The 25,368-nt window shown below is 42.1% G+C and overlaps 6 protein-coding genes across 8 annotated transcripts in view; all 6 read right to left on the reverse strand.

Moving 5' to 3' along the window:
* The window catches only part of LOC119560494 (dopamine receptor 1), a 28,149-nt gene extending 17,258 nt beyond the window's left edge, over window positions 1-10,891 (reverse strand). For both annotated transcript variants that reach the window (XM_037873965.1, XM_037873964.1), the window contains exon 1: window positions 10,114-10,891. In XM_037873965.1, the coding sequence (XP_037729893.1) occupies window positions 10,114-10,404 (291 nt within the window). In that variant the 5' untranslated portion in view covers window positions 10,405-10,891. The remainder of the gene's footprint in view (window positions 1-10,113) is intronic.
* A 969-nt stretch (window positions 10,892-11,860) lies between these two features.
* Window positions 11,861-14,289, reverse strand: LOC119561112 (CLIP domain-containing serine protease B15). Its single transcript, XM_037875023.1, has 4 exons — window positions 13,942-14,289; window positions 13,365-13,530; window positions 12,412-13,111; window positions 11,861-12,351 (listed from the first exon to the last, which is right to left on the reverse strand). Exons 1-4 carry the CDS (start codon window positions 14,152-14,154, stop codon window positions 11,928-11,930), a joined length of 1,503 nt encoding a protein of 500 aa, XP_037730951.1. The 5' UTR covers window positions 14,155-14,289; the 3' UTR covers window positions 11,861-11,927.
* A 454-nt stretch (window positions 14,290-14,743) lies between these two features.
* LOC119561110 (enteropeptidase) lies at window positions 14,744-18,042 on the reverse strand. The gene is made up of 4 exons (XM_037875019.1): window positions 17,805-18,042; window positions 16,336-16,501; window positions 15,510-16,278; window positions 14,744-15,359 (listed from the first exon to the last, which is right to left on the reverse strand). Exons 1-4 carry the CDS (start codon window positions 18,012-18,014, stop codon window positions 14,942-14,944), a joined length of 1,563 nt encoding a protein of 520 aa, XP_037730947.1. The 5' UTR covers window positions 18,015-18,042; the 3' UTR covers window positions 14,744-14,941.
* Window positions 18,043-18,404: 362 nt separating this feature from the next.
* Window positions 18,405-19,434, reverse strand: LOC119561114. Its single transcript, XM_037875025.1, has one exon. It carries the CDS (start codon window positions 19,391-19,393, stop codon window positions 18,500-18,502), a length of 894 nt encoding a protein of 297 aa, XP_037730953.1. The 5' UTR covers window positions 19,394-19,434; the 3' UTR covers window positions 18,405-18,499.
* A 581-nt stretch (window positions 19,435-20,015) lies between these two features.
* LOC119561111 (proclotting enzyme) lies at window positions 20,016-22,391 on the reverse strand. Of its 2 annotated transcripts, none has more exons than XM_037875021.1 (4): window positions 22,048-22,391; window positions 21,797-21,950; window positions 20,957-21,740; window positions 20,016-20,533 (listed from the first exon to the last, which is right to left on the reverse strand). In XM_037875021.1, exons 1-4 carry the CDS (start codon window positions 22,207-22,209, stop codon window positions 20,125-20,127), a joined length of 1,509 nt encoding a protein of 502 aa, XP_037730949.1. In that variant the 5' UTR covers window positions 22,210-22,391; the 3' UTR covers window positions 20,016-20,124. The 2 variants fall into 2 exon arrangements, with proteins under 2 accessions (XP_037730949.1, XP_037730948.1); XM_037875020.1 differs by having other exon boundaries at window positions 20,020-20,533; window positions 22,018-22,295.
* A 619-nt stretch (window positions 22,392-23,010) lies between these two features.
* Window positions 23,011-24,991, reverse strand: LOC119561113 (serine protease gd). Its single transcript, XM_037875024.1, has 3 exons — window positions 24,735-24,991; window positions 24,504-24,675; window positions 23,011-24,091 (listed from the first exon to the last, which is right to left on the reverse strand). The coding sequence occupies exons 1-3, from the start codon at window positions 24,939-24,941 to the stop codon at window positions 23,142-23,144; spliced, it is 1,329 nt and encodes a 442-aa protein (XP_037730952.1). The 5' UTR covers window positions 24,942-24,991; the 3' UTR covers window positions 23,011-23,141.
* Window positions 24,992-25,368: the final 377 nt, after the last annotated feature.

Consider the following 25,368-nt stretch of genomic DNA (forward strand, 5'->3'; position numbering starts at 1 on the left):
TCCACACTTTCCCCACATATATTTGTCTATCTATCTATTCATCTGCTTGTGGCAACTTTGAGTAGGAATTTGTCTTGCGGTTTCTTTTGCTTTTGGGGCAACCAGACATGTTGGCATTCTGGCGGTTGCCTTTGCTTTAGTAGCTCCAGTTATTTACTCGATGGAAATAAACCGCCCACTCGCACGCACCCCGAACAATTGAGCTGTGTTAATGAATTTATTAATTAACACGGAAGGGTACATTGCAATTAACCTGGCCGGCGAAAGGATTCGAAGGATCCGAAGTGCCTGCAGCTGGTTGCGTATCCACTTGGTGTCCTTTGCACTTTATTGCCACGGAAATGTACACACAAATAACCATAATGAAAGCCATAATAAAATGCTCAAAAGCAGACCCGAAACCGCTGACAAATGCAATTAATTAATTCAAACATTAAACTGCCGACGTCGTATAAATATTTTCCCTGTTGCTATTCAGACTTTTCCAGTTTCCCTTCTTTTCCACCCAACTTTTTGTTTAATTAAATTTGTTTTCGCTGCACGTGTGTACTCCGCGTAAGCAGCTTAATACATTTAAAGTTGTTAATTGTTTGAAATGGAAACTTTAGTTTAATCGGCTCAAAATGCGGTCATAGAATGCCACAAATGTTGCATACTTACGGGCCGCGCAACAGGGCGTATACGCAATTTCATGCCCAACTATTTGTCAAAGGTTAATTTATTTATGCTTAGATTAAGGCAAACATGGGCACTGGGCAACATTAGTTAAATTGCGTAAATATTTAACCGGATGAAAGCAACTAGCCCTCCGGGCGGCCATATAAATGCACTAAAGTGCGATTATTTATTCATAAACCCTATTGATTCCTCTAGTGGAGCAAATCGCTTAAGTACTTAAGGATAGGGTTACGCAAAGGGATTCCCGCGTGAAATGGACTATAAACGAACAGTAAATAACATTAATTGATGCCTCACATCATGAGCAAAGTGCGCCGGACAATAAAAGACACTTAAGATTATAAAAATTACACCAAATGCCATCTCATGTCAAGTGAATTTTCATTAAAATCACCAGCAGCAGCTGCACGGATTCAGTAATGCGGCCGAGCATTATACTGATGTTAATGTTTACGTTCATGTCGCTGCTTCTTTAGCGGCAAAGGCATCATTAAAAAGCAGTTAACAGTCCGGAAGTGAAAGCGTGACTCGCCGATCTCCGCCATTGGAGAACCAGGGCCCAAATGAAATGTCAATTTCCACCCAATATGGTAGAGGCGGCATTTCACCCTCTCTGATTAAAAATTGTACTCTCGATTTTCTTGATACAATTTTATTAGTAAAATATCGTATGATGGTTTTCACCTTTTTTCTTACTTTATCAAATTTAATGTAAACCGATTTTAAAGATAAATGCTGATGATATAAATGGCCAACCAGAAAGGGACTGTTTGGCATGTTTTGAGGATTGGAAAAACGTTGTCATAAGTGTATTTTATCGCGAGGATATTATTTTAATGGGAATAAAATTGATTTGAAAGAATGCATAAAGATTTTTATTTTACAAACAAATTCACCTTTCTTATTTATTACAGTATTATGAAATAATTTATAAAAAAAACCATTTTCCCGTAATCTTTGACTGCTTACAACTTATATAAATTTATTCCGCTTTAAATTAATAATAATGTTATAAAAATCGTATTAGCCAATTGGGTATCACTAAAAATCGCATGTTAACGCACAACAACTTTTAATATGCATATTACATTTTTGATTCAGAATTATAAACTGCTTTACATAAACCATTCAGCTTAAAAATGGTATAAAAAGTTTATTGATTATTAATTTTGTTATTGCATTTCTCCAGTTCAACTCTTGACAGTTTACACAATGTATTAAAAAGTATTTCTAGGTCGCCCCTCCTTAAATACCCATTCTACCAATCCGAGAGCTAAAAGCGGAAATTTAGATGCTTTCACGGAACAGCGCGCAAAGAGAAAGCACAAACAAGGCATCTGCCAAGTGTGTGCTAAAAGAAAATTTAAACAGTTGGAAAAAGGGGGAAAGTCGGGAAAGGACAGGGAGCACAACTGTGACGGCAGCTAGTGCATTTAATTGCCAATAAAAGTGGACAACAAATGTTCGTGGTCCGCGTTCCTCGAAGGCCTCCAATAGTTGACAAGGAGCAAAGCCAGAAGATCGTAGGGTCCTTCCTAAAGGACATGGACTTGGGAGGAGCTCAGTGGGTTGTGAGAAATACCAGGCTCTAGCTTGAGAGTCGCACTTGGGTGCTTGGGCCTTGGCTTTGTTTGCAGAGGTAAATGGCACAATGCGTTGATTAAACGTCAACACACACCTGCACACTCCCCCTGAAACACACGAAACACACCTGGAGGCACTACAATAATAGGGCACAAAACCTGTTGGCAGGACAACAACAGCAAAGGCCGGAATTGCTGCCCACCTGTCCGACTGTCTGTCCTTTGTCTGGCCGTCTGGGTAGGCGGAAGTAGTGTGATTTACAAGTGGAAAAGGACGAGCAGGCTGGCTGAATAATAAGCGAATGGCACCAAAGGACTCGCCGAGTGCCACACTTTACTCTACTTTACTTTACTTTACAGTGTCATTTGAGCACTTCCGCCCGAGGCAACACGACTAGCAACGATAACAAACATCAGAACAGAGCAACACAGAACAGAACCACTGCCTCATGACCCCGGGCCCGGCATAGTTGTTAATTGAGTGCTCTGTACAATTACTAGACCGAAAACTGTACAACAATGGAAAGAGGGTCCTGGGGAAAACATAACTGCCATGCCCCAGCTTCCTGTTCGGTTCACAGAGCATTGCTATATGTATAATGCGATTTCCTTGTCGAACGTTTAAGAAATTTGCAATCAATGCACTACAAAAATGGATTAAGAAAGTTATTTTTATATTTACTTGCACACAAAGATTTTAAAGATTAGTGTGATTTTTAATTGGTTGTTTTCTTTATCACTTTGACACTCGAAGTATAATCATACAACATATCATCTGGTATTTTATCTCGCTTTCATTTTCTACGATGAAAGTAAAATTAAACTGAAGACTACAAATTTTACAGTACCAACTCTTTAAGATCATTTTAAATCAATATTCATTTTTTATATAGAAAATTTGCTTTATTTCCTTTATAGGGATTTATTAAGGTATTCCCTAACTTCCTTTCAGTGCAGTATTCAATTTCCCCTCAGCTTTCAACGTGATTTTCTTGTCGGCCTCCACAAAATCTATTCTCATCTTTCTTGTTTTTGGTTCAGTGCAATAATAAATTTTCAATTTCCCTGCACTTTGAACTTTCGCAAGCCCATGGGTTTTTGGGGCGCAATGAACCCGACTTGGTTGGGTGGGCAAAACCAACTAGAGTCGCTGCTCCCTGCTGTTTAGCATACATTTAAATTCTTACAATAAACAAGAAATGCTGTGGGCGTCTCTGTGAAATACATATATATATACCAAAGGGATGGGGATCTCACGTAGGAGCGATAATACTACAACCTAGACAGCTGATTTATGCGGCGAGCAAATATTTATTGTTTGCTTTCGAAAACTTTGCAACAGAACTTAAAGTTTTACTTAAGCAGTGCCTGCCTCGTTATGCAATGTGGAAATGGAAAATGGGGGAGGTTTTCCTAGGTGATGTGGCCAGGGAAAACTCAAGCAGATGCTAACTGCAGTGACAATTGCGAAAGTCGGCTATCTCTCATCTGTTGGCCATTGTCTGGGTTGTCAGTGCCTCGTCCTCCAGGATTCCGAGAAGGAGTTGCTCCTGAAGACAGCTGTCATGTGTGTGCTTTCCCCTTCATTGTTGAAATTTCGGCTTAATTAAACGAAGTCGAAAGTCAAGAAAGGGAAAATTGCCGCCGACACATGTGTCTGCCTGTCAAAACTGTCGTAATTGAGGTCCCCAGCCTCTATGCATGGGCATTAAATGCAAATGAGCGCCTGATGGCGCGGAAAAGCATGTGACATTAAGTAGGGATTTTCCTCCTCCAGTGGAGTGCTCCCCCCAAGATGAGCAACGTGCCCTCAATTATGAACGAACTAATTAGATTCCTACGCCAGGCGATGATGGATAACAAGTTTGTTCTCCCCCGAGCGGGCTTTTCACACTTTCCCCAAGTGGCTGGCATTTTTCGGACCTGACAGAGATACTAATATTTACTGCCTTTAACCTCAAGCCAGACACCGACACGCTCCTGTCAAATTTGTCGACGGATAAATAATTAAAATGACCCAAAGATGGACATGGAGTAGGGAAACCGCACCACTATTCCTGCCTTTAGCTATGGCAGCTTGTTATTAAAAATTCATTTTATTTGGGTCAGGATGTGCCAAAATCCTTGGAAAATACTTTCAGTTGATTGCTTTTTAAGATCGTTAAACCATTATTTAAGTCAATAGGATGAGCTGACCAAAGATTTTGCAATTTTCTGCAATCCAGGCAAAAGTAAGTTTTCATATTTTTCGTACTTAAATATTTTTCATTTACATGGTTTGTAAATCGATTAACTTTCTAATTGGTTTGTTGATTACGGACTCTAAATATTCCAAAATTGTTATTTTTTCAACTCGATTTTAGTATAATCTTGAGAGGAGCTTTTAAGTGAGGAGCTATTAAATGAACTGGTGTCTTATATATACACCCAAAGTAAAACTTAAGTGTTATCTGAACAATATTTACTAGTCTACGAAGTTAATTCTCCAAGCCAAGTACGCTCAATGGCAATGATAATTAGGCAAGACCGATTGTTATGCTCCGATTGGCCGTTGTGTGTTGCTTGGCAGGTAAATCGAATGCAGCAGTCTTGTTTGCCTTATCGCTGCTCTATTGCCTGCCAATTTTCGGAGGACCGGCGATTGTTTGTTTTGGCAGCTATTCAGCAGATTGCCTTGTTGATTTGCCTGGGGCCGATTGTCAACGTCAGGATAATTAGCTGCAACAGGAGATGACTCCGCTGGGCTGCTGTTGTTGTTGTTGCTGATGTTGTGCATCGCAGGGTGGAAGGCTCTTAAGCTGATTGTAAATGCAGTCTCCATCGCTCCCATCACTCAAACTACCCAACTTAATCTGCTGGATACCCCATCTGCACCTCACCCATCACCCACTTTTGTAGTAGCATCGATTTTATACTTTTTCCACAGGCATATCTTTTCCTTTTTCCGATTTTCCACTGAAAAGGAGTGGAAAACTTGGCAAGTGAGCGATGTCAGTCAGTTGTGTGCTTAACACAAACATCCCGTTAACTTGCACAAGTGTCGTCTGCACACAAACACCACTGCAGATGCACATAGATACTCGTACGTATATACATACATCACATGAGTGTAAATACAGATACATCAATGCAAACTGCACTTGTTTCAATTGAAAGCAAAAAAAATGGCGACTGGAATGGCAGAGAGAGCCATATCTCATGGATTTTTCTTAGCCGTGTCAAGTTCCTACACACTTTCACACTGGTTTCAATGGCGGAAGGACCCATTTGATCCTTAGGATTTTGAAAATATTCAGTTACTGGTTATTTTGTGGGAAACTATTTCTTACACAAGAAAAAATCATCAAAATATACTGCTTTCTTATAGCAAGAGAAATATTGGGTCCTCAGTAATTGAAATATTGGAACCCTTTAGATCCAAGTTGATTTTTATTATTCAATGTATTTCTTAGTATAACGTCAAAGATATTTACAATTTTTTGAAAGTTGGTGCTAACGTGTTAACTTTTTCATACTTATGTTGCAAGAAATGTTAAAATACAAAATCTTACACAATTTAAAAATCGTTTATATGTTTATTTACTAGTTATTCAGCTCATTAAGTTTTATTTCCAGTGTTTATGAAAATCCTCCCTGCTGCAAAACTCAGATTTCTCAGCAGTAAAAATGTAGTCGATTATCTTGATTGTATTTTGGCCACAGTCTAGCAAACTTGAACACCCGGCGCAGATGATTGACATGACCCTAGCCATTTTATATGGTCGTGGCCCCATTAAATTGACTTGTCACGAGTAATCGTTCTGCACTTTTGTGTCATTGCCGGGCCACCGATATCAAAAGCTCAACTCGAGTAGGAGAGCCTCATAAAAAATAGCTGAAAAAGGGCCACCAAAATATAAAAGGGATACAAAGATATACACATGGGCTAGCGCCGGCAAATAAAAAGAGGGTTTATGGTCAATCAGCAGCGAGCCTTTTTGGGCCCACTGAATACCGAATCCCTTTGACTGCTCATCGGGAGTTCTTAGCCCCATTCACCTGGCCCTAAAATGAAAGAGGTAAACGTAAAAATCACGAATAACCTGCTATTTTCATTTGCTTTTCCTTTTAGCCTCCACACAAACAGAGCAAAAAATGTGAGCTACTGTGGAAAAGAGTGGAAGGTGCAATTAAATGGCAGCACCTAGACAAACACATTGTGGCTCTTGTGGCCAAGATTAATGTGGAATGGTCGTGAGCCATCACGGGATCGGGATGCGGATGCACCTTCTTTTGAGCGGGGAAGGTGTTATGATGGCATGTGTGTGCCGGGTCCCATGCGGTTTCTATATACATATATGTGTACCCCACATATTCGTGACCCGAATCGGAGAGCCAGCATCGCATCCGGCTCATTTATATTGCGGCTAGCCCCGTGATTATGGCAGGCAGCTGTCAACACATTTAATTAGGCGAAATTGGGGACATTTATCCGAGTCCACTTCTCCTACTCCTTGCCTTGTGTGGCCATGATATAATTGAAAATTACCGAGTGCAACCGCCAGAGTCAGGCCATAAGCTTAAATCTTGAAAGCAACATTTTGTGCGAGAAATGCTTTGTGAATTCCTCAGCAGCACAATCAGAGGAAAAACATTTTAATTAAATCTTAGACAGTTTACACACAAATGAAAGTTTAGATTGTATGCTAAATACTTCACCAACAAAGTTGGTACAATTACAAGGAATTTTAAACATCTATTTAATCAAAAAACATTTGGTTCTGAAAGTATGCGTTCAGAATGAAAAAGAGAATATATATTATTTATAAACTTGAGGGGTAATGTAGTTTTATGTAAAAAATTAAGTATTTCCTTAAATATACAAAATTAATATAATTTATTATCTAAGTTTAAGATTAAAGTGATTAATACAAAAATACATACTTTGTTTAAGAAACTAATTCCAAATTTCAAACGAACTAAAGGGAATTTAAAGAGATTGATAAGAATTGTTTTTACAACAACGTTGTTTTTCAAATCTTCATCTTTAATATTGTCTAAAATCTAAATTTAATTGATTTTTGACCGATGAACATTTCATCATTTTAAAATATTGTCCAGAGAATTCATGGCTGCCACAAGTGAAAATTTCATTCTCAGAAAAATGTTCTGCTTATTAAAACTACAGCTTGACTAATTTCAAATATTTGCTAGTATTTCGCTTGCATTTAATCGAAAACTACTAAAGCAAACAACCCATGAAAATAATTAAAATAAGCTTCAGGGCAGTGCGAAAGAGCATACAACTTCACACCAATAAATTGTTTAGTCGCCAACAAGCAAACAATTACAGTTTGATGGGCCTGATTTCAATTGGCCGGGCTATCGATGGCAATCGGGCCACGCCCCCTGCCCGCCCACTGCCCACTGATTTGGACAAATTGCTGGCGGAAATTTGCGCAAATTCCAAAGCCTCTGGCTCAATACGTATATGTAAATGGGCGGCGGGATAACAATAGGGGCGATTTGCTGAATGGAAAGCGCAATCCACATGGCAGCAGCAATAACAAATAAGTCTATTAATATTTTATTATTATTGCTATGCAAAGTCTGCGAACAATGGCAAGCCAAAGTTTTACCTCGCGCTTCTAGAAAGTGCGGATTTCCATCCAAGAACGCAAAAACACAATGGATTTCAGAGGGACGGAAAGCGAACTGGGAGGTTCTATCCACGAAAAGAACGAACATAAACCCATTTTTTATGCATGAAGGCAAGATTTGTCGAGTGCAGATTAATAATTCAATTAGATTGCACAACGCGGCGTATGCGTGATGCATTATGCAAATGTCAAAGGAGAAGAAATGAGGAAAAAGCGAAGCCCAGAAAGACAATTTTCTGCTGACAGATGACGGGGACTAATGTCAGTGTCAACCTGCGGTTAGCTCACATCAATTGAGGCTGGTCTCTACATTTCTCTTGTCTCTAAAAATCAAGTGCATTTAGTGAAAATGGGCACATTTCATCTAAAACTGAACCAATGTTCGGTAAATCACCGTAAAAACACCCTCAACTGTTTATAAATTACTTGAAAACCTATTTGCGTGGAAAATGTGCGGAACATAAACATGATGGCAACGTGATACTGCGATAAATGTCGTCGAATCATCCCAACTCGTCCCCAAGCAGCTTACGTGATACTCATTATTTACATTCGATTGAAAGTTAAACGTGCGAACAGATGAGCACAACTTTGCCGTACCACACAACAAGTATTTAGATCTATATCACCCCCATATCCTTTACTGCTGCCACACCAAGCACGTAAATTGCTCGTCCTCCCAAACAAAAAAGGGAAGACAGCACCAAAAATGGGAAATATAAAATACACACGAGTGAAAAAAGGGATAAACTTTGGTTTCGCATACATCCTTGATGGAACTCCTTTGAAAACCGGATTATGCATCGATGGAGGTGTGTGTACTCGTATGCTGGCGAAAGTTTATCCATGTGCTGGCTGCTAATGAGGCTCGCATTCATTTTCATTTACCAGCTGGTTGGCTAGAAGTGAAATAAATTAAAAGGAATGCCAGCGGATGAAACTTTTGCTAACTGCTAACCTTTTGTTATAATTTAAACTTTGTATTAAGCATTATGACAGCGTGTGGCATGTGTGATAATCGTGTGATAATCACCCAAGACTCACTGGGGAACTTTTTGAACCCCTTTGTCTTGACAACTCATTAAGCAATCTCCTGCCGGATTGCTCATACGCCCCATAAACCAGCGAACCACCCCAGGAAACCCGTACGACAATGTTCGGGAAATATGCCAGCACGTAATAAAAATGAAATGCTCATGAAAGCCAAGCTCCGTCATCGCCCGATCGGAGACAAAGACATTGTAAATTATAGTGGCGATGGATACCTGGAACTACACCAAGAATAAAGTCAAAATCCATACAGTGGCATAATCATAAAATATTACGTACATTTTTGTATACCATAAAAATTGAGAACTGAAGAAGTGTGTATAAGAAAGTATGGTCACCTTTATATATGATTTTAGTATCAGAAACCGAAAGACAAAGTCGGACACACAGACATTGTAAATTATAAGGGCGCTGGATACCTGTAACTACACCAAGACCACCTAGAAACCTCATTCATAAAATATTACGTTAATACTGGATACAACTATATTGTCTTTTATATGTACAATTTTAGTATCAAAAACAGAAACAGAAGGTAGGAATCAAAGACATTGCAAATTATAGTGGCTATAAACACCTCAGAGCTACACCAAAAATAAATTGAAAATGTTTGGCTGAAGCCTTACTTTGAAATTACTAATATATTTTTTCTCAATAAAAATTGCCCATATTTAATGAAACTTAAAAAAATGTTAACGATATGAATATCTCTTCTTTTATTCTGCGTATCTTTATTTTTATCACATCATATTTCAGCACCAGACCATTATCAATATATTCAGAAAAACCTTTTTATATTTGTTGTATATCGTTTTTATCGTTTTTGTAATGCTCTGATAAGTGTTGTAAAATTCCATGGAAATGTATTTTGCAGTATTTCAAAAAAATAACCATTTTAACAATTTTTTCATTTTATATTGATTTCGAGAGAATATTAAATGATACATTTTTTTTTAATTTGAGATACTTGCTATTGTCCTTATATTTTTTCTCTGTTCAGCGTATTTTACGAGCTGCACATTGGACATTAAGCCAAAGCCAAAGCCGGAGCGAAAGCCAAAGCCCAATGAATGCCTCGTTGGCAGCCACATAAATACAATCGACCCACTTCGGGCCTCAAGTCCACTCCCTGCTCCACCCAACTCCCGGTCACCCGGACTTACCGTTGTGCCATCGTAGCCATTTGTCAGCAGTTGGATGTCGATTTCAATGTCCAGGTCCACCTTGGCGGTCGTCAGCTGCAGCGGCAGGTGATCGGCGTCCAGCAGCGTGGAATTTGTGGAGAATCCAGTGTTGCTACTGTTGCCACCGCTCCCGCTGATGAGGGTGGTGCTGCTCCCGGTGGCGGCGGATGAGGTGGTGGTGCTAAGGGGGCTGGTGGTGCTGCTGGCGGTGACCACCACTGAAACCACTCCGGCTGCCAGGGCAGCAATTGCCCGCATTGCATTTGTCATTGGGCAGAAAGGGCGATGATTAGAGGTCCTGGGCGAAAGGGTGTGGCGGCGGAGGCTTCCTCTGTTCAGCGAGAGATACTCAGTTACGGGTACGGCAATAAATTGCCCCACAACGGCAATGCAGCATTCTGCTAATACACTGCGAATCGGAATGCGGCAATGGCAATGGCGATGGCGATGGCGATTCAAGGATGCTCAGGAGGACAGGATTTGTGTGGCAAACATCGCGGAAAACGCGACCCAGAGTCATGTCCGGCCATCAATCTGGCGAATTTACAGCATTAGAGTCACACTCCTCGAATGATTAATTATATATGCTTGGGTTTTTTACTCGCACATGTACACACTGGTCACACACACATTTGATGCATAAACACTCTCACGCACACGCCCGTCAAGAATTCTCGATCGGCAATCGGAAGTCCAAGGGAAACCCCTGTGAAATTCGGTAGGGTGCTTATCTGGTTTATCTATTATCCGGCTGCCTCCGAACTGCCGAGCTGAACCGTGCGAACTGAAGGCTGAACGTCGACTGTCCGGATACGCACGACTAACGGTATCTTCAGTACGGCGGAGACCGCGGCGAACGACCAATACCAATCCAAAAGCCATGCCGTGGAGTATGCAACAACTTTCGAGTTCCGACGGAGGAGCCGACAAGTAGTCCATTCAACAGGATGGTTTCGATGCCCCGTCTATAAGGCGGAAAATGTGCGCTGCGCAGTTTGAAGAGAGAGAAAAGAGAGAGAGGACAAAAGAGCGAGCTGAAAAGCGGGAAAAGCACCTGTTGTTCCGCCGACGCGTTTTCCTAGCGTTTCGCCAGCGATTCCGGCGCGACTTTGGCCGCCCTCTCCATTTGTTCTTATTAGCAGACCGAGAACTACGATGCGGTGTCATACTGAACAGAATAGAATAGAACTGAGGAGTGACTGCCTCAACTGCATGCAAATGGAATGCAATTGCTGGCTTTGACAAATAGCCGCTGGCAGACCCTCAGGCCGATGCAATCTTTCAATTGAGATACCCTCGCCGAAAGAGGTACTTCACAATCGGGAAGTGCACTTTGTTTAAATATCATAGAAAAGCGACCTGCTTAAAGCTAACAGGTTTTATTTTTTAGGAACCTTTTTACGAGTTCAACGAAGCAAGATTTTCACTATTATAGCCACTATTTATCTAGTTGTTGCCTAATATATAATATTTTTTCTAAGACAGACCCACATGCCACTTTTTTCCACTGTTTTTATAACTTATGAAATTCATTCCATATATTTGGGGATCTAAAGCAAAAAATCCAGTTCTTAATGAGATAGATTTAAGGTGTGCCAGGCACACTGTGCCTATTTTATCATTGGATAAATATTTGAAATTGGCCAAAATACTTATATTTTATCTGAGTTGACTAAGGTAACGCTTATCTCAATATCTATCCTATATCCACTCAGAATTCCTTCAGTTTGTTATAAGCTAAAGAAGTTATCATTTATTTTGGCACTCAATTCAACTAAATCAACAACAATCCCTCAGAACCACATGCTCTTGAGCAGCCAGTCCATGTGCTTGGCCACGTCCGTGTAGATGACGGGCAGCGTGAGGTTGCACCAGTTGGTCTTCCGCTGTCCGGCGGAGACGACGCCGCGCAGCAACCAGATGTCCTGCTCCTGGAGCATCAGTCCTCCGCCGGAGTCCCCGCTGCAGGGTCCCGAGGCCAGGGCATTGCTGGCGCAGATCGTGTGCGAGGTGATGAAGTGCGCGTTCTCCGCAGACAGATTTCCCCGGCACTCCGTTTGGGTAATGATGTCCGTGTCCGTCATCTTCGCCCGCCGTGTATTCCGATTGCCGTGCTCGTCCTCGCCCCAGCCAGCCACATAGGACTTGTACCCAGAGGGCAAGTCCAGCAGATAGTTCTCGTTCCACAAACAGATGGGTCTGATGAAGTCATCAAAACTATGAAGGTGGATTTAAATATAAATATTAGTTTATTTTGTTTTCGAACTAGGTACTTACACAGGACGGTCAGTCAGCTGCAGCAGAGCCAAATCGGCATCGGTATATACACTGGGATTATACTGTTCGTGGAGCAAAAGTAGCGATACACCACTGGTATATCCCGGTCCAAACAAATCCAGGGAATTACGACCCAGCGAAACTGTGGTCCTTTCAGCCGGCAAATTGCGACTGCCGAAGCGAAAGCAATGGGCGGCAGAGATCACAGTTCTGGCCGAGATCAGGGTGGCACCGCACAGGAAGTTATAATCCTTGCCCACCTGCTCGAAGAGGGCCGTCATCCAGGGCAGCTGTCCCCGTTCCACCTCATTTCCGCCATGAATGAAGGGCGTCTGGATGGTCTTCTCCCGCCCACACACGCCGTTAAGTTGTCCAATTGTTTGATATGGAAATGATTGTACGGGCGGAACCAAGGGCACTGGTGGTCTAACTGGCACTTCTTGAGGTCTCTGCCTTTGAGGAGGAGGCGGAGTCTGCTGCGGGCGGCTTCTTTGAGGTGGCTCCCGTTCGTCATAGACTCCTATGTTCCTTGGAGGAGGCTGTGGACGGCTTCTCTGAGGAGGTGTATCTTCTGTAAAGTTCCCTGGAGGATTCCGGGACCACTGTGGCGGATCGGATCGCTGAGGTGGCGGTAGAGCTGCCAAGGGAATACTAGTTCGCAGAATGCGCGACAGTTTTAGCTTAATGCTAGGCGGTCTAACTGCAAGAAAAATATGGTCAGTAAGTCAAACATATATGGGTTAAAACAACCTTAAACCTTTACATTTAATATGAGCAATTAATTAGTAATTATTTTTTATGTTTTTATGTTTTTACACTACCCATACATTTAATATTTGTAATTATATTAAAAAATTTATTTCCACACAAAAATGTTTTTTGGTTTGGCCATTAACAATTTTTTATAAATCTTTAAGTTATTATTTATCTATGTAAAATAGAGATCTACTTACATTCTGAAGCCTGGCACACAATTTCCCCATTGACCGAAACTTTGGTAAGTTTGGGCACTACACCCGACGTTGGAAAGTCGATTCGGTAGTTGATGGGCTCATCGTTTCTCAAGCGATAAGACAGTGAGTCCTCGTCTTCCAAGAAGTTAAACATTCCTGGGGTGGGCTGCAAGAAATCAGATGGTTCAAAACCAGTCGGCGTTCTCAGGGGTTAGCTATAAATTCCAATCGACGTCACGGTAAGCAGATTTGTAAACATAACTCAACTGGTAGAAAAATAATAGCATTGGCAGCTAAGCTTAGGCGGCACATCTCTCGATTAACGTAAAAACCTGTTCCACAACTTTAAAGAAAGCGGAAAGCGAGAATAAAGCTGAGAAGCTTTCGGGTAGTGGGGGTTTTTCCCGAGCGCGTTCTTTCTTATCAGCCATGCAATTCCCATGGAAATCAACTTGACCAGTGAGCCCAAGCCGAACTCGATAGTGGAAAATCAGACATCCCATCTGAGAGTGAGGTCAATGCTTGATAACACTGACTAGCATAACTATTGAAAAGAGGAAGAGTCGGGAAAACTTACCGGGGCTCTATCTCCAGGCTGGGAAAGTTCTATACGAACTTCGTTTTCCGCGTTCGTATTATCCAGAACGAGTTTCAAATGTCCTATGTACTCATTCTGGTACTCTAGATAGCGAAAAAGACCAGGACAGGCTACGTATGGGAGGCGTTGAGCACTTAATAAGCCGATCTGCAATATGGTGATCAGGAAACCGAGTAGCTGCAGTTGGCACATGGCGAAGGTGGCGAAGGTGACGGAACCTTTCCGGAACAATAAATATTTATAAAAACAAATGCGACTGCAATTTCACAGCATGCAGCTAGCCGAGAATACGAACTTAAACCGCGCTCATTGAGAATCGCGCGATGAATGATTGGTATTAGCTCAGCTAATTCGCATTAGTTTCCGATCTAGCTGAAAAGTCGGGTCAGAGACAAAGCTCGTTGACTCTCTCAACCTGATCGGAGTAAGTTACGCGATTACAGTCATACTCTGCGATTTATTGGGAGATTCCGCCTTTGTTTGACCGCTTGGTTCGGATTGCCTTAAAGGTATTTCAGCCTTAACGAACCCAACAAAATAGTATGTCTTTAACTTAATTTATGGTAAAATAAAATAGTATTCAAACATTTCGAAAAGATTTGAAAACCAATTAACATTTGTCTCAGACCCATGTTTCAGTCTGCTTTCCTAAGATTTTTTATTCTTAAAAAGGTACTGATCCCAAGTTGCTATCATGTTGTTATATGGACACATGGATATCAGTGATTATTAAAATAGTTGATTAATGATTCTCACATAAACTAATAATTCTCGCAATTAGTAAAATTGGTTTAAGATTTAATGTAATTCACTAAAAACGTTTGCAGTGTATACAAGCTGTGCATGACTGATTTATTTTTCCAATGATTAATGAATCCAGTTAGAAATACCCGTAGAGCAAACCACACTCTTGGATCTTCCAGTTACGTGGCTGCCATACATATATTCATGAGGATCTCTGGCACACTCCGTCTTCCTTTCAGTTCCACATATTTCGACGCACCCAGTCGATGTGCTTGGCCACATCGGTGAACACGGATGGTTTGCTTAGATCGCAGGTGCCCGCCTCCTCGTCGATTTGACCCGCCGAGGTCACTCCCCTTAGCACCCAAACATCCTGTTCCTTGAGCATCAATGGGCCACCTCCATCGCTGGTGCAAGGTCCTGCTCCCGCCCTCTTGGCACACAGACTGCTCGGCTGCACCAGTTCTGCGGCCAGCTCCAGGCGGCAGCTCGATTCGATTACGATGTTCAGGTCGGTGACCTTGGCCACATCCGTATGGCCGGTTCCCGACTCATCCGGTCCCCAGCCAGCCACATAGCTCTTGTGACCCGCCGGCAGTTCCATTTGGTTCCTGGGGCTCCACAGGCAAATGGGTATCACGTAGTCGTAATATCTGTAAGGATATGATATTTTTTTAGATTAAAAAATTGTTAAAAAAATAAACCTTAGTCTTAGCGATGTATTAAAAACAAATCCTTTTCTAGCACCAATTTTGAAATTTTCTACTTCTCATATTCAAAGATCAAATATTCCTTGAACTCACCCCACTGGGCTATCCAATCTGACCAGTGCCAAATCGGCCTCAGTGAACTGCGCAATGTTGAATCTATCGTGGATGATCAACTGGGACACCCCGCGATAATCTCCCGGGGAGTGAATGGCGAGGGTGTTCCGACCCAGGGAGATGGCCAATCGATCGGCAGGCAGTTCCTTGCCAGGAACTTTAAAACAGTGAGCCGCCGATAGAACCGTGGACGTCGAGATCAGCGAACCTCCGCAGATGAAGCGGGGTCCATTACTCTCCCGCCGCTCGAAGATAGCCACCAACCATGGCAGTTGACCCCGTTCCAAACTCTTTCCCTGGAAGATTAGAGGCGCAGTACTGGTCTTCTGACGTCTCTCACGACCGCAGGGATACTCATCCGATGAGGCAGTCTGCTGGGAAGCACGCTCTTCGTTATTCCTAATCGGAATCGGAAGCGGAGGATCCGTATTCCTGATCGTCGGCTGGGGTGCAGTAGGCCGAACGGGATTGTTTATCCTCTGCTGGGGGGCAGTACCCCTATTAGAATTAGTGTTGAGGTCCTGAGGAACAGTATTACGATTTGGAGTGGTCTGCTGAGTGTCAGTACCCCATCCAGGATTCGAAAACGTAGGAATAGATTCATTACTTCTCCAAATATCTTCTCCGCCATCCGGGATCCTTGGTTGAGTGGGCTCACTCTCCCTATAGACGCCTGGTGAAGGCACAAGACTGACACCATAGGTTACCCAAGTGATCACAAGAGTTATGCCTGTTCTTGGCTTGGGATCTGGAAGTTATTGGGATCAGATTCGTATCTCTGAACTTAACAGAATATTCAACTTACATTCGGCGCCACCGCAAAGCTCTATGCCATTCACTTCCATGCTAGTGATCCTGGGAGGGATTGTGGGTATGGGGAAATCGACACGGTATCGAATAGGCAAGCCATTGCGAAGATTGTTCTGGGTAGTCTCATCTGTATCCACCATGGAAATTTTTCCCACATAGTCCTAAAATTAAACAGGGATATTAACTTGTACAATATTTAAACAACAAAGCTGGAATATTTAAAATACTATGTGAACAGTTTTTATACCCTTGCAGAGGGTATATTGATTTCAGTCAGAAGTTTGCAACGCAGTGAAGGAGACGTTTCCGACCCCATAAAGTATATATATTCTTGATCAGCATGACTAGACGAGTCGATCTAGCCATGTCCGTCTGTCCGTCTGTCCGTCTGTCCGTCTGTCCGTCTGTCCGTCTGTCCGTCTGTCCGTCTGTCCGTCCGTTTCTACGCAAACTAGTCTCTCAGTTTTAAAGCTATCGGGCTGAAACTTTCCCAAAAGTCTTATATCTTTTGCAGGTAGTATATAAGTCGGAACCAGCCGGATCGGACAACTATATCTTATAGCTCCCATAGGAATAATCGGACAAAAAAATGAAAAAAAATTATATCTTTGGTGTTTTTTAGCATAAAAACTCCTAAGCTTGGAAATAACAATTTTTAAATAATTTTGAATTTTGAATTAAATTTTATCGAAATCGGACGACTATATCATATAGCTGCCATAGGAACGATCGGAAAATTTGTGGAAAAATAATATGAAAAAATTATAGCTTCGGTGTTTTTCAACATATAACCTCCAACGCTTGGAAATAACATTTTTTAATTAGTTCTGAATTTCGAATTAAATTTTATCAAAATCGGACGACTATGTCATATAGCTGCCATAGGAACGATCGCAAAATTGGTAGGAAAATAATATGAAACAAATTATAGCTTCGGTGTTTTTTAACATATAACCTCCTACGCTTGGAAATAACATTTTTTAATTAGTTCTGAATTTCGAATTTAATTTTATCAAAATCGGACGACTATATCATATAGCTGCCATAGGAACGATCGGAAAATTGATACGAAAATAATATGAACCAAATTATAGCTTCGGTGTTTTTTGACATATTATCTTATAATATTGGGAATATCATTTTTTGTGTTTTTAAATTTAATAATTATAGCTGCAAGGGTATATAAGCTTCGGCTTGCCGAAGCTAACTTCCTTTCTTGTTGTTACTAATATTTGCATTTGGTTTAGAGTCGATTATTTGAATAGTATTATCAATGTTAACTTATAAAGCAAATCTCTCTTCCTCCCTGAGACTTGTTTATAGCGATTTTTTTTTCTTTTGCAAAGGCAATTGTCATTGGGGGCTTGGGAAATAGCACAACCGCAAACAAGCAAAGTGATAAGAGCTCCAGACGCAATGTAATAGAACTGAGAATTTCCCAGCAAAATAAGACAAAAATCTTACCGTGAAATCGTGATATCCAGGCTGGGAGAACTGAAGGATGAGTGACTGGTTGTTGACCAAGGGATGACGCACTTTCACCAGACCGATGTACTGCCCCTTGTAGCCCTGGTACTCGAAACGCGGGGCACAGCCATTCCGGGGCAACTGGCCAAGACCCGATTCAATCAGAGATATTACGAGGAGAACGGTCACCAGCTGTAGCGGACTCATTGCAACTGCGTAAGTGCCGAGCTTTTCCAATCTATTTTATTAAGAATTTAATCACTCATTCTAACGCTCAAGAACCTCACTCCATGAGAGAATCTAAGCGTCTCTAAACTAAAGTTTGTTTATAACGTCAGTGGCTCTCCTCACATTGTGGGTTTATATAATATGTTTCGTAGTTCCACTCTTGAGTGGTAATATGATATTACTAACATCACTTCAAGATTTTGAGGTTGGTTATGCAAATTCATTCATTCTTCCCGCGTCTGGAAATCAATTTGAACTTCGCCTTGATAGGTCATTTGCATTTTAATGAATTACTACGAATGCATCGTTTCTCTGCTTTTCGTATGCAATAATATATGATCATTTTATTGCTTTGAAATACCATATTTATTTTTTTTCTTAGCCTAGTAAGTGCTGAAGTTGCCCTGGATGTGTGCTATATGTACTATATCTTTGCAATTTGATGAATATATATATTTTACTCCCTATTTGCCAGTGGGGGTCTCACTTGCATGATACTCCTTGATAATGTCCTCCAGCTGCCTTTCGATTTCTGACCGCTCCTCGAAATATTCCTTTAGAGTTTTATCCAGGCACTGGTTGCTTTGCTTCTGGATATCCTCCAGCTGATTGGACTCAATCCACAGGTTATGGAGATTCTGTGGAGCATTTTGGAGCCCAACAGTAGCTCTCCTAACACCCTTGCGGCACTTTTTGGGCTTGACACTGGGACACCTTTCCGTGGCTTCGATCACCTGATTTGTAGGCATTTGCAGGCCATCGATGGACTTCTTCAAATCCAGATTAAATCGAATCTGAGCCCAGAGAAACTGACCAACACAGTTGCGCAATCGAAGGACATAACGATTGTTAAACTCTTCGGTGATGGATACAGCTTCGGCTGTTCTCAGACCTTCAGTGGACTGCCCCACCTTCTGAACTTTCGCTGCGGCCCAAAACTTCCATTCCTCCTGGTGTTTTAGTTTTGATACCAATTCCGCCTGCTGTCCCGTGATTTTCCCGAGACTTTCTCCCAATGGAGAAACGCTCAGACTCACGCCAGTTAGAACTTCCAGTACTTCCCGCAGAGCATGTCGCCTTTTCTTCTTGTGAGTGTTTGGTAAATCGGATAGTATTTTCCCTATAGAATTATCCAGATACTCCCTGTATTGAGTAATCGCAGCTTCATTCTCGTTTTGCAAGTTGTTGGTTGGATTTAGAACCAAAACTCCATCATCTTTAAAAGATTCCTGATCATTGGGCAGGATTCCCTCGTTTCCTGACTCATATCTTATTGAAGCGGTGGGATCTTTTGCCAGGACTCCATCTTGGATAATGAAAAGTACCGAAAGGAAGTGCAGCAAGAGGGTCTGCTGCATCTTTCCACCAACCTCCTGAGAGGTTCCGAATCGTTCTGGCCTTAAAGAGATAACTTAATGGGTTTTAAATATGCAGCACGCTTGGCGAACATTTGTTCAGCTGATGCCAATCAGTGAGCAGTCAGCACGTGGTCATGTAGTTTATATATTACGCAATATAATTGTCAGATAGGCATGCACTGCAATAAATAAGTTGGGTTCTATGATATAGACTTAAGGTTTCCAAAATAAATTTTAAAAAATGCTGAAGAAATTTTATAAACTTAGATTGTTGTATTTTTACTGTTCAAAATCTCGAAATCCTTATAACTCAAGATCGTTTAAGTTTTAAAATATTTTCGTGTGTTTTTAATGGAAATTTTTTAGTAAAGTTTTTGTTATTTAAAATATTTCTAATATAAAGATCACCTTTTAAGATAATTTATACGTTCAGTGTATAAATGAGCATTTAGCAAAGCCACTAAGTTATGAATCACTTCAAGTCTAAAAAACAACTCGACAAAATTAAAAGTAATATTTTTAGGAATCCTTTTTTGTTTTGACTTTTTTAGAACCGAGTGACAACAAAATATCTTACCATTTTTTTGGTTCACCTTTCATCCATCAATTCTAGCAAAATAATTGACTTATGAAAGCTACAAACTCGTTTGACCAAAAATCACCAGACAATGGAGAATACAAGTGCTTTGGCTTGAGGTTCTTTAATCTAAGTGTTTACAAAGTAACGTAGCTCAGCGGATATTATCGTTTATCCAGTCGATATGCTTGGACAGATCGCAGTAGAGTACATACTGGTTCAGCTGGCACTTGTTGGAGGGTCCGCGCTCCCCGATGGAAACAATGCCCCGGAGCAGCCAGCGATCGCCCTGCTTGACCATCAGTCCCCCGCCGGAGTCGCCCAGACAGGGACCAGATCCATCGCGGTTTCCCGCGCACAGACTGCGGTCCGTCACCATCATCGATCCCCGCCAGGTGCTGGCACAGACCGTGGGACTGGCGATCTGCGCCTCCACCACCCGGGGATACTGCGTCCGGGAGTCCGACTCATCCCGACCCCATCCCGCAATGAAGCCAGAGGAGCTCGCCGTACTGGTCGCCTCCACAGTCCACATGCAAATGGGCGCGATAATGTCGCTGAACCTACAAAAATAAACAATGGTTTATAATGAACTTTAACCCATTGGAAGCAACTGTACTCTCTACTTGAGTACAGGAAATTAATTACTCTAAATAAAACCATATTTTAAGAATTCTTTCAAGGATACGATAAAATCCTATGCAGAACAATATATCATATTACAATTATTGAAGGAATTATTGAATTGAATTTTATATAATTATTATTTTATCCTGCTTGAATACTCTGGATCTAAACGGGTTAAATGTTTGATTGATTTCAGTAGTACAACTAAGCTTTTTTACACGAACGTAAATTTATATTATAAGAAACAATTTTACACATTTATTTTTGTGAAAAAAGGCTTTCTAATTTTTTAACGAATTCTTTAATCTTATGCAAAAGTGTAATGTGTTAGGCTCTAAAAGAATTGCATATTTACTTACGTGACTGCCCGCTCAAACGTGATCAGGGCAATGTCCGCATCGGAGTAGGATCGGGTACTGTACTCCGGATGCCAGAGCAATCGCCTCACATTTCGCATCTCGGCGCCCTCCTCTGCGTAGTCCTCCAGATCGTAGCGACCCAGTCCGATGACCACGTTGTTCTCCGACATCTTGTGCACACAGTGGGCGGCAGTGATGACGATGCTGGCGGAGATCAGGGAGCCTCCGCACTTGAAGCTCAGGGAACGCGACACCTTGTGGAAGACGGCCGTTAGCCAGGGATACTGACCACGCGGATACTCCTTGCCCCGAACGATAAACGGAACCAAACTGCCCTCCCTGCCGCAAGTTATTAGTGATGAAGAGGTTCGTGGATTAAAGTTCTGGGGTGGCGCAACCGGCGGAGGATTGGTGGCAATCGGCGGGGGATTGGTGGCAATTGGCGGAGGATTGGTGGCGATCGGCGGAGGATTGCTGGCAACCGGTGGTGGTAAAGGTGGCACAAATCTCGCAGGTGGTTCCCAAAAAATCTCCGTTGGCGTGGGCGCTGGACTGGCCAACTGAGGTCTCACGGAAGGTATTCTATTGGAGGATGTCAGCCAGGGCTGCCTAAAAACAGGCTCAAAATCACCGCCGTTAGTGGAGTAGAATACGGATTGCACATCCACATTGGAGCCATCTCTGGGAATGGGATTCGATACGATTGATGGAAACGGCGACAGTGGCTCAGTGCGGAAAATCACATAGAAGCGATTGAAGTAGGTTTCATTTTGCCCTCCGGCATCTGAAATAACCACCAATTAAATATAAATGAAATATAATATATGGAATACAAATCACCTTCCCTGGCCGAGCACAGTAGCTGACCGTTGACTGAGAGTAGGGTCAATTTGGGCGGATTCCATCTGAGGGGGACCCGGAACTTATAGGGTCCCCTTGCCCTTTTAATTGAGTCATCATCTGGATACGGGTTCAGGTTACCCACGGCTGAGGCCTGTGGAGGGGACAAAGTGGTCAGGTCGGTTGTCATTCCAGAGCGAAGATCGCTGGCCATCTCATACATCATTATTACCCAACTGCCAGAAACGCACATTGATGCGACCGTGCGACAAAGTGGGCAGCGTAATCTCGCCCTGGAGACCCGTGAATGGATCGTTGACATATTGAAAGTATTCGGGGCAAGTGTTCTCCGGCAGAAACTGTGCCCCGGCCAAGGCGATTAGAATTATCAGTACGGCAAATTCCAGACCCATACCTTTTCGAGAACTGGGATTTGTTTGAGATCTCGGATCCGCACGCGACAAGCAAAGGTGGGCAAATAAAACAGACTGTGTTCGAGCAATTCCGCTCCCATCGGATCTCGACGGGTTGTTGAGTCACTCAGCGGTGTCTGGGAGCAAACTGGAAATTCCGCATCGTGCGGAGGCAATATGGCACGGATTAAAGGGAAGCATTATGAATAACTCCGCCGACGCTTTAATACTTTTTAACGAAATAAAGTCATTATGTTACTATGGATTACTAAACAATAAATAGGAAATTCTGCACTTTTTTATGCATTAAATATATAATAAATACGTTAAAAATTTCCTTTACATTTGTCAAAGTATAAAAAAATTGTAGAGCTTCTGAAGATCTGAAATCTCCATGGCATTTGAATATTTAATTTTTGTAACTTGCTTTTTTTTCTATACTTTACATTAATGGTAATTTATTTAAAAAAATTTATTTTGTAATTTTACGGCAGCGCATCTGCAGACCTGACTTAGAAGCTCACAAACGAGATACCCGCTTATCTTTGTTTTGAGTGAAAACCCCCACTCATAATAAACATGGGTGATTCTGTATAAACAAATCTCGTTAACTTGTATCTTTGTTTTCTCAGACACGATGTGATCTTGAACTCAACTCAATTTTGTACTTCGATTCTATAGACGGTATCATAGCAACATTTCCCTGCCAACTGGGAATCACAGATAGAAATTCCAGTGTTTAGCTCTTTTATTTTAAATATCATTATACTCTCAACTAATTGGTTTTTTGAAAACGGCAACTATGTTAATTAATAGACAGTATGATTTTTATTAGATTTTGTACAGAGATGTTTTAATTTGTCTATCTTCACACACACACTTTCCACTTTTAACTTAGTTTCTTAAAATTTGAACACCGAATTGATCTCACATCATATCACCATATTTTGACGAACCCAGTCGATGTGCTTGGCAACATCGCAATAAATCACGTACTTGCTAAGGTCGCATATATCTCCCTGGCGAGGCGATAAAGAGACGACGCCCCGAATGTACCATCGGTTATTTCGCAGGACCATCAGTGCAGACCCCGAGTCTCCGAAGCAGGGGCCGTGAGATTCCGGATTCCCAGCACAGACTGTCCGCCGTGTGATGAAGTCCTCCGCCCGTTTCATCTCCTTGAGGCACTGATCCCTCGGCACCAGGCGTACACTCACCGTCTTGGGAAATCGTGTCTTCTGGGCACTTCGATCGTAACCCCAACCAGCCACCGCTCCAGAATCGCCCTCGTTCGGTGGTAATCCCATATTGGAGCTCCACAGGCAGAGCGGCTGGATGTACTTGGTGTACACCATCGCCGCGTTTAGCACCAGAAGGCCCACATCCACATCCGGAACGGGACTGCCTTCGTAGGCGGAAGGAGTTATCACCCTGGACACACTGACCAACGAAGCTCCGTTCTCTGGATTCTCGTTGCGATCATGTCTGCCCAGATAGACCCAAAGTTTATTGGCTTCCTTGCCATAAATACAGTGGGCCGCCGTGATCACAGTCCTTTTGGAGATCACCGAGACCACGCATTTGTAGGTAGCCGTGGAACTACCTTCGTAGAGGGCCGCCAGCCAGGGATACTGACCCCGGGTCACCAGGTCGCCTCCGATTTGCAGGGGCGCAAAACCCTCCACGCCGCACTCATCAAAGTCGGACTCAATCCTCGGTATATTTTGAGGAAGGAATGGATTAGGTTTAGGTTCACTAGGGAGCGTATTCGGGACATATCTCGACTGGGGCACTGCCATTTCCCTCGGCGGTGCTTTTTGAGTAATGGGCGTTGAGGTGGACATAGACTGCCGACGGGTCATTGTGCTCGAAGGGGCATCGTCTAAAAAAGTAAAGAAAAGATTAGATAATGCAAACAATATAATTTTCTAAAAAGAAAAATCCTAAATATATGTTAATAACAGTTCGTCTTGAACAGATAGTGATTTTCAAATGTTTTTTCAAAACCCAATTCTTAACAAAAAAAATCAATAGGCATATTCTATATCAACATTGAACAACTTCGTAAATTGAAACAAATATTTTTAAGCCATGTAGCATATATTATTATTATCAATTCCAATCATTTATAATTTTGTTCTTCACTGAGGGACGAAGCTTTTAGTGAATCTTCTGGCAAACTTTATGTTTGTAAACTATCAATTGATGAACACAACTTCTACAATGCCATCGTATTTGACATTAATAATAGTTCTCTTGAGGCTCATAAAAAATCTAATATGACAATAACTCACATTCATCGTTTTGGCACAGAAGCTCATCATTGAATTCCGCCCGGATAAGTTTGGGCAGCTCGTCCCCGAAGTTTTGAAAGCGCACAAATACCTGGCCACGTTCTCCATTGTGTATATTTTCGAAGGCGCTATCCTTAGAGGGATATGGCAGGAGAGATCCGACAGATGCTGCCTGCATATAAGGTGTAAAATATGAGCTACTATTGAAAATACAACCCAAGAAACACTCACCTGACCCGTTCCGTGGGCATTAAAGATCACCTCCCATGTCAGGCTATTGACTCCAGCGCGGGGGGCCGTGAAGACGCCAATATAGGCTCCAGTGCTTTCCTTGTAGTAGGAGAAGTACCTTTCGCAGTTGTGCTGCGGAACCTGCAATGCCGATCCGACACTCAGATTGAGACAAAGGCCGAGCAAGGTCAGCCACCAGATTGTCATTGCGACGGGAACAACCAATGTGAAGTGGAGCTGAACGAGAACTGGGAACAAAATCACAATCCACAAGCGAATTGCAATCCATTACCCTCTCGATGGAACGCGGACCTCTCATCAGATAGCGGAACACCCCCATTGACGGATTGCGGGCTTTACCCAGCCATATTAAGTATTTAGTTGAGTACTAGCTCAGAATCTTACAACTACCAGTTATTACAGAACCCGATTCTGCTCAGAACCATTTAGCAGGTGAGCCCCTCTTGAGAGGAAAACCCCCGGTATAATAAATATATTCGACTTGTTAAACAAACCCAGTTTTCTTATAAGCATAGCTAGCCCAAGAAATCCTCTCTTTTTGCTTCTCTCTGTCTAACATCATCTCTTAATCTAGCTCTCTTTTGCCGATTGCTAGAGCTACAAGAAGAATAAT

The sequence above is a fragment of the Drosophila subpulchrella genome, unplaced genomic scaffold, assembly GCF_014743375.2.
Source record: "Drosophila subpulchrella strain 33 F10 #4 breed RU33 unplaced genomic scaffold, RU_Dsub_v1.1 Primary Assembly Seq354, whole genome shotgun sequence".
Taxonomy (NCBI): Eukaryota; Metazoa; Arthropoda; class Insecta; order Diptera; family Drosophilidae; genus Drosophila; species Drosophila subpulchrella.

Coding starts and splice junctions, on each gene's coding strand:
- LOC119561112 (XM_037875023.1), bottom strand. CDS start 14,154: ATGTGCCAACTGCAGCTACTCGGTTTCCTGATCACCATATTGCAGATC. Junction 13,112..13,364: donor TGTGTGCCAGGCTTCAGAAT/GTAAGTAGATCT, acceptor TTTTTCTTGCAG/TTAGACCGCCTAGCATTAAG. Junction 12,352..12,411: donor CAGCTGACTGACCGTCCTGT/GTAAGTACCTAG, acceptor CCACCTTCATAG/TTTTGATGACTTCATCAGAC.
- LOC119561113 (XM_037875024.1), bottom strand. CDS start 24,941: ATGACAATCTGGTGGCTGACCTTGCTCGGCCTTTGTCTCAATCTGAGT. Junction 24,676..24,734: donor ATGCCCACGGAACGGGTCAG/GTGAGTGTTTCT, acceptor CCTTATATGCAG/GCAGCATCTGTCGGATCTCT. Junction 24,092..24,503: donor TCTGTGCCAAAACGATGAAT/GTGAGTTATTGT, acceptor TTACTTTTTTAG/ACGATGCCCCTTCGAGCACA.
- LOC119561110 (XM_037875019.1), bottom strand. CDS start 18,014: ATGAGTCCGCTACAGCTGGTGACCGTTCTCCTCGTAATATCTCTGATT. Junction 16,502..17,804: donor CTGGATATCACGATTTCACG/GTAAGATTTTTG, acceptor GTTTAATTTTAG/GACTATGTGGGAAAAATTTC. Junction 16,279..16,335: donor GCTTTGCGGTGGCGCCGAAT/GTAAGTTGAATA, acceptor AATAACTTCCAG/ATCCCAAGCCAAGAACAGGC.
- LOC119561111 (XM_037875020.1), bottom strand. CDS start 22,209: ATGGGTCTGGAATTTGCCGTACTGATAATTCTAATCGCCTTGGCCGGG. Junction 21,741..21,796: donor ACTGTGCTCGGCCAGGGAAG/GTGATTTGTATT, acceptor TGGTTATTTCAG/ATGCCGGAGGGCAAAATGAA. Junction 20,534..20,956: donor ACGTTTGAGCGGGCAGTCAC/GTAAGTAAATAT, acceptor TTATTTTTGTAG/GTTCAGCGACATTATCGCGC.
- LOC119561114 (XM_037875025.1), bottom strand. CDS start 19,393: ATGCAGCAGACCCTCTTGCTGCACTTCCTTTCGGTACTTTTCATTATC.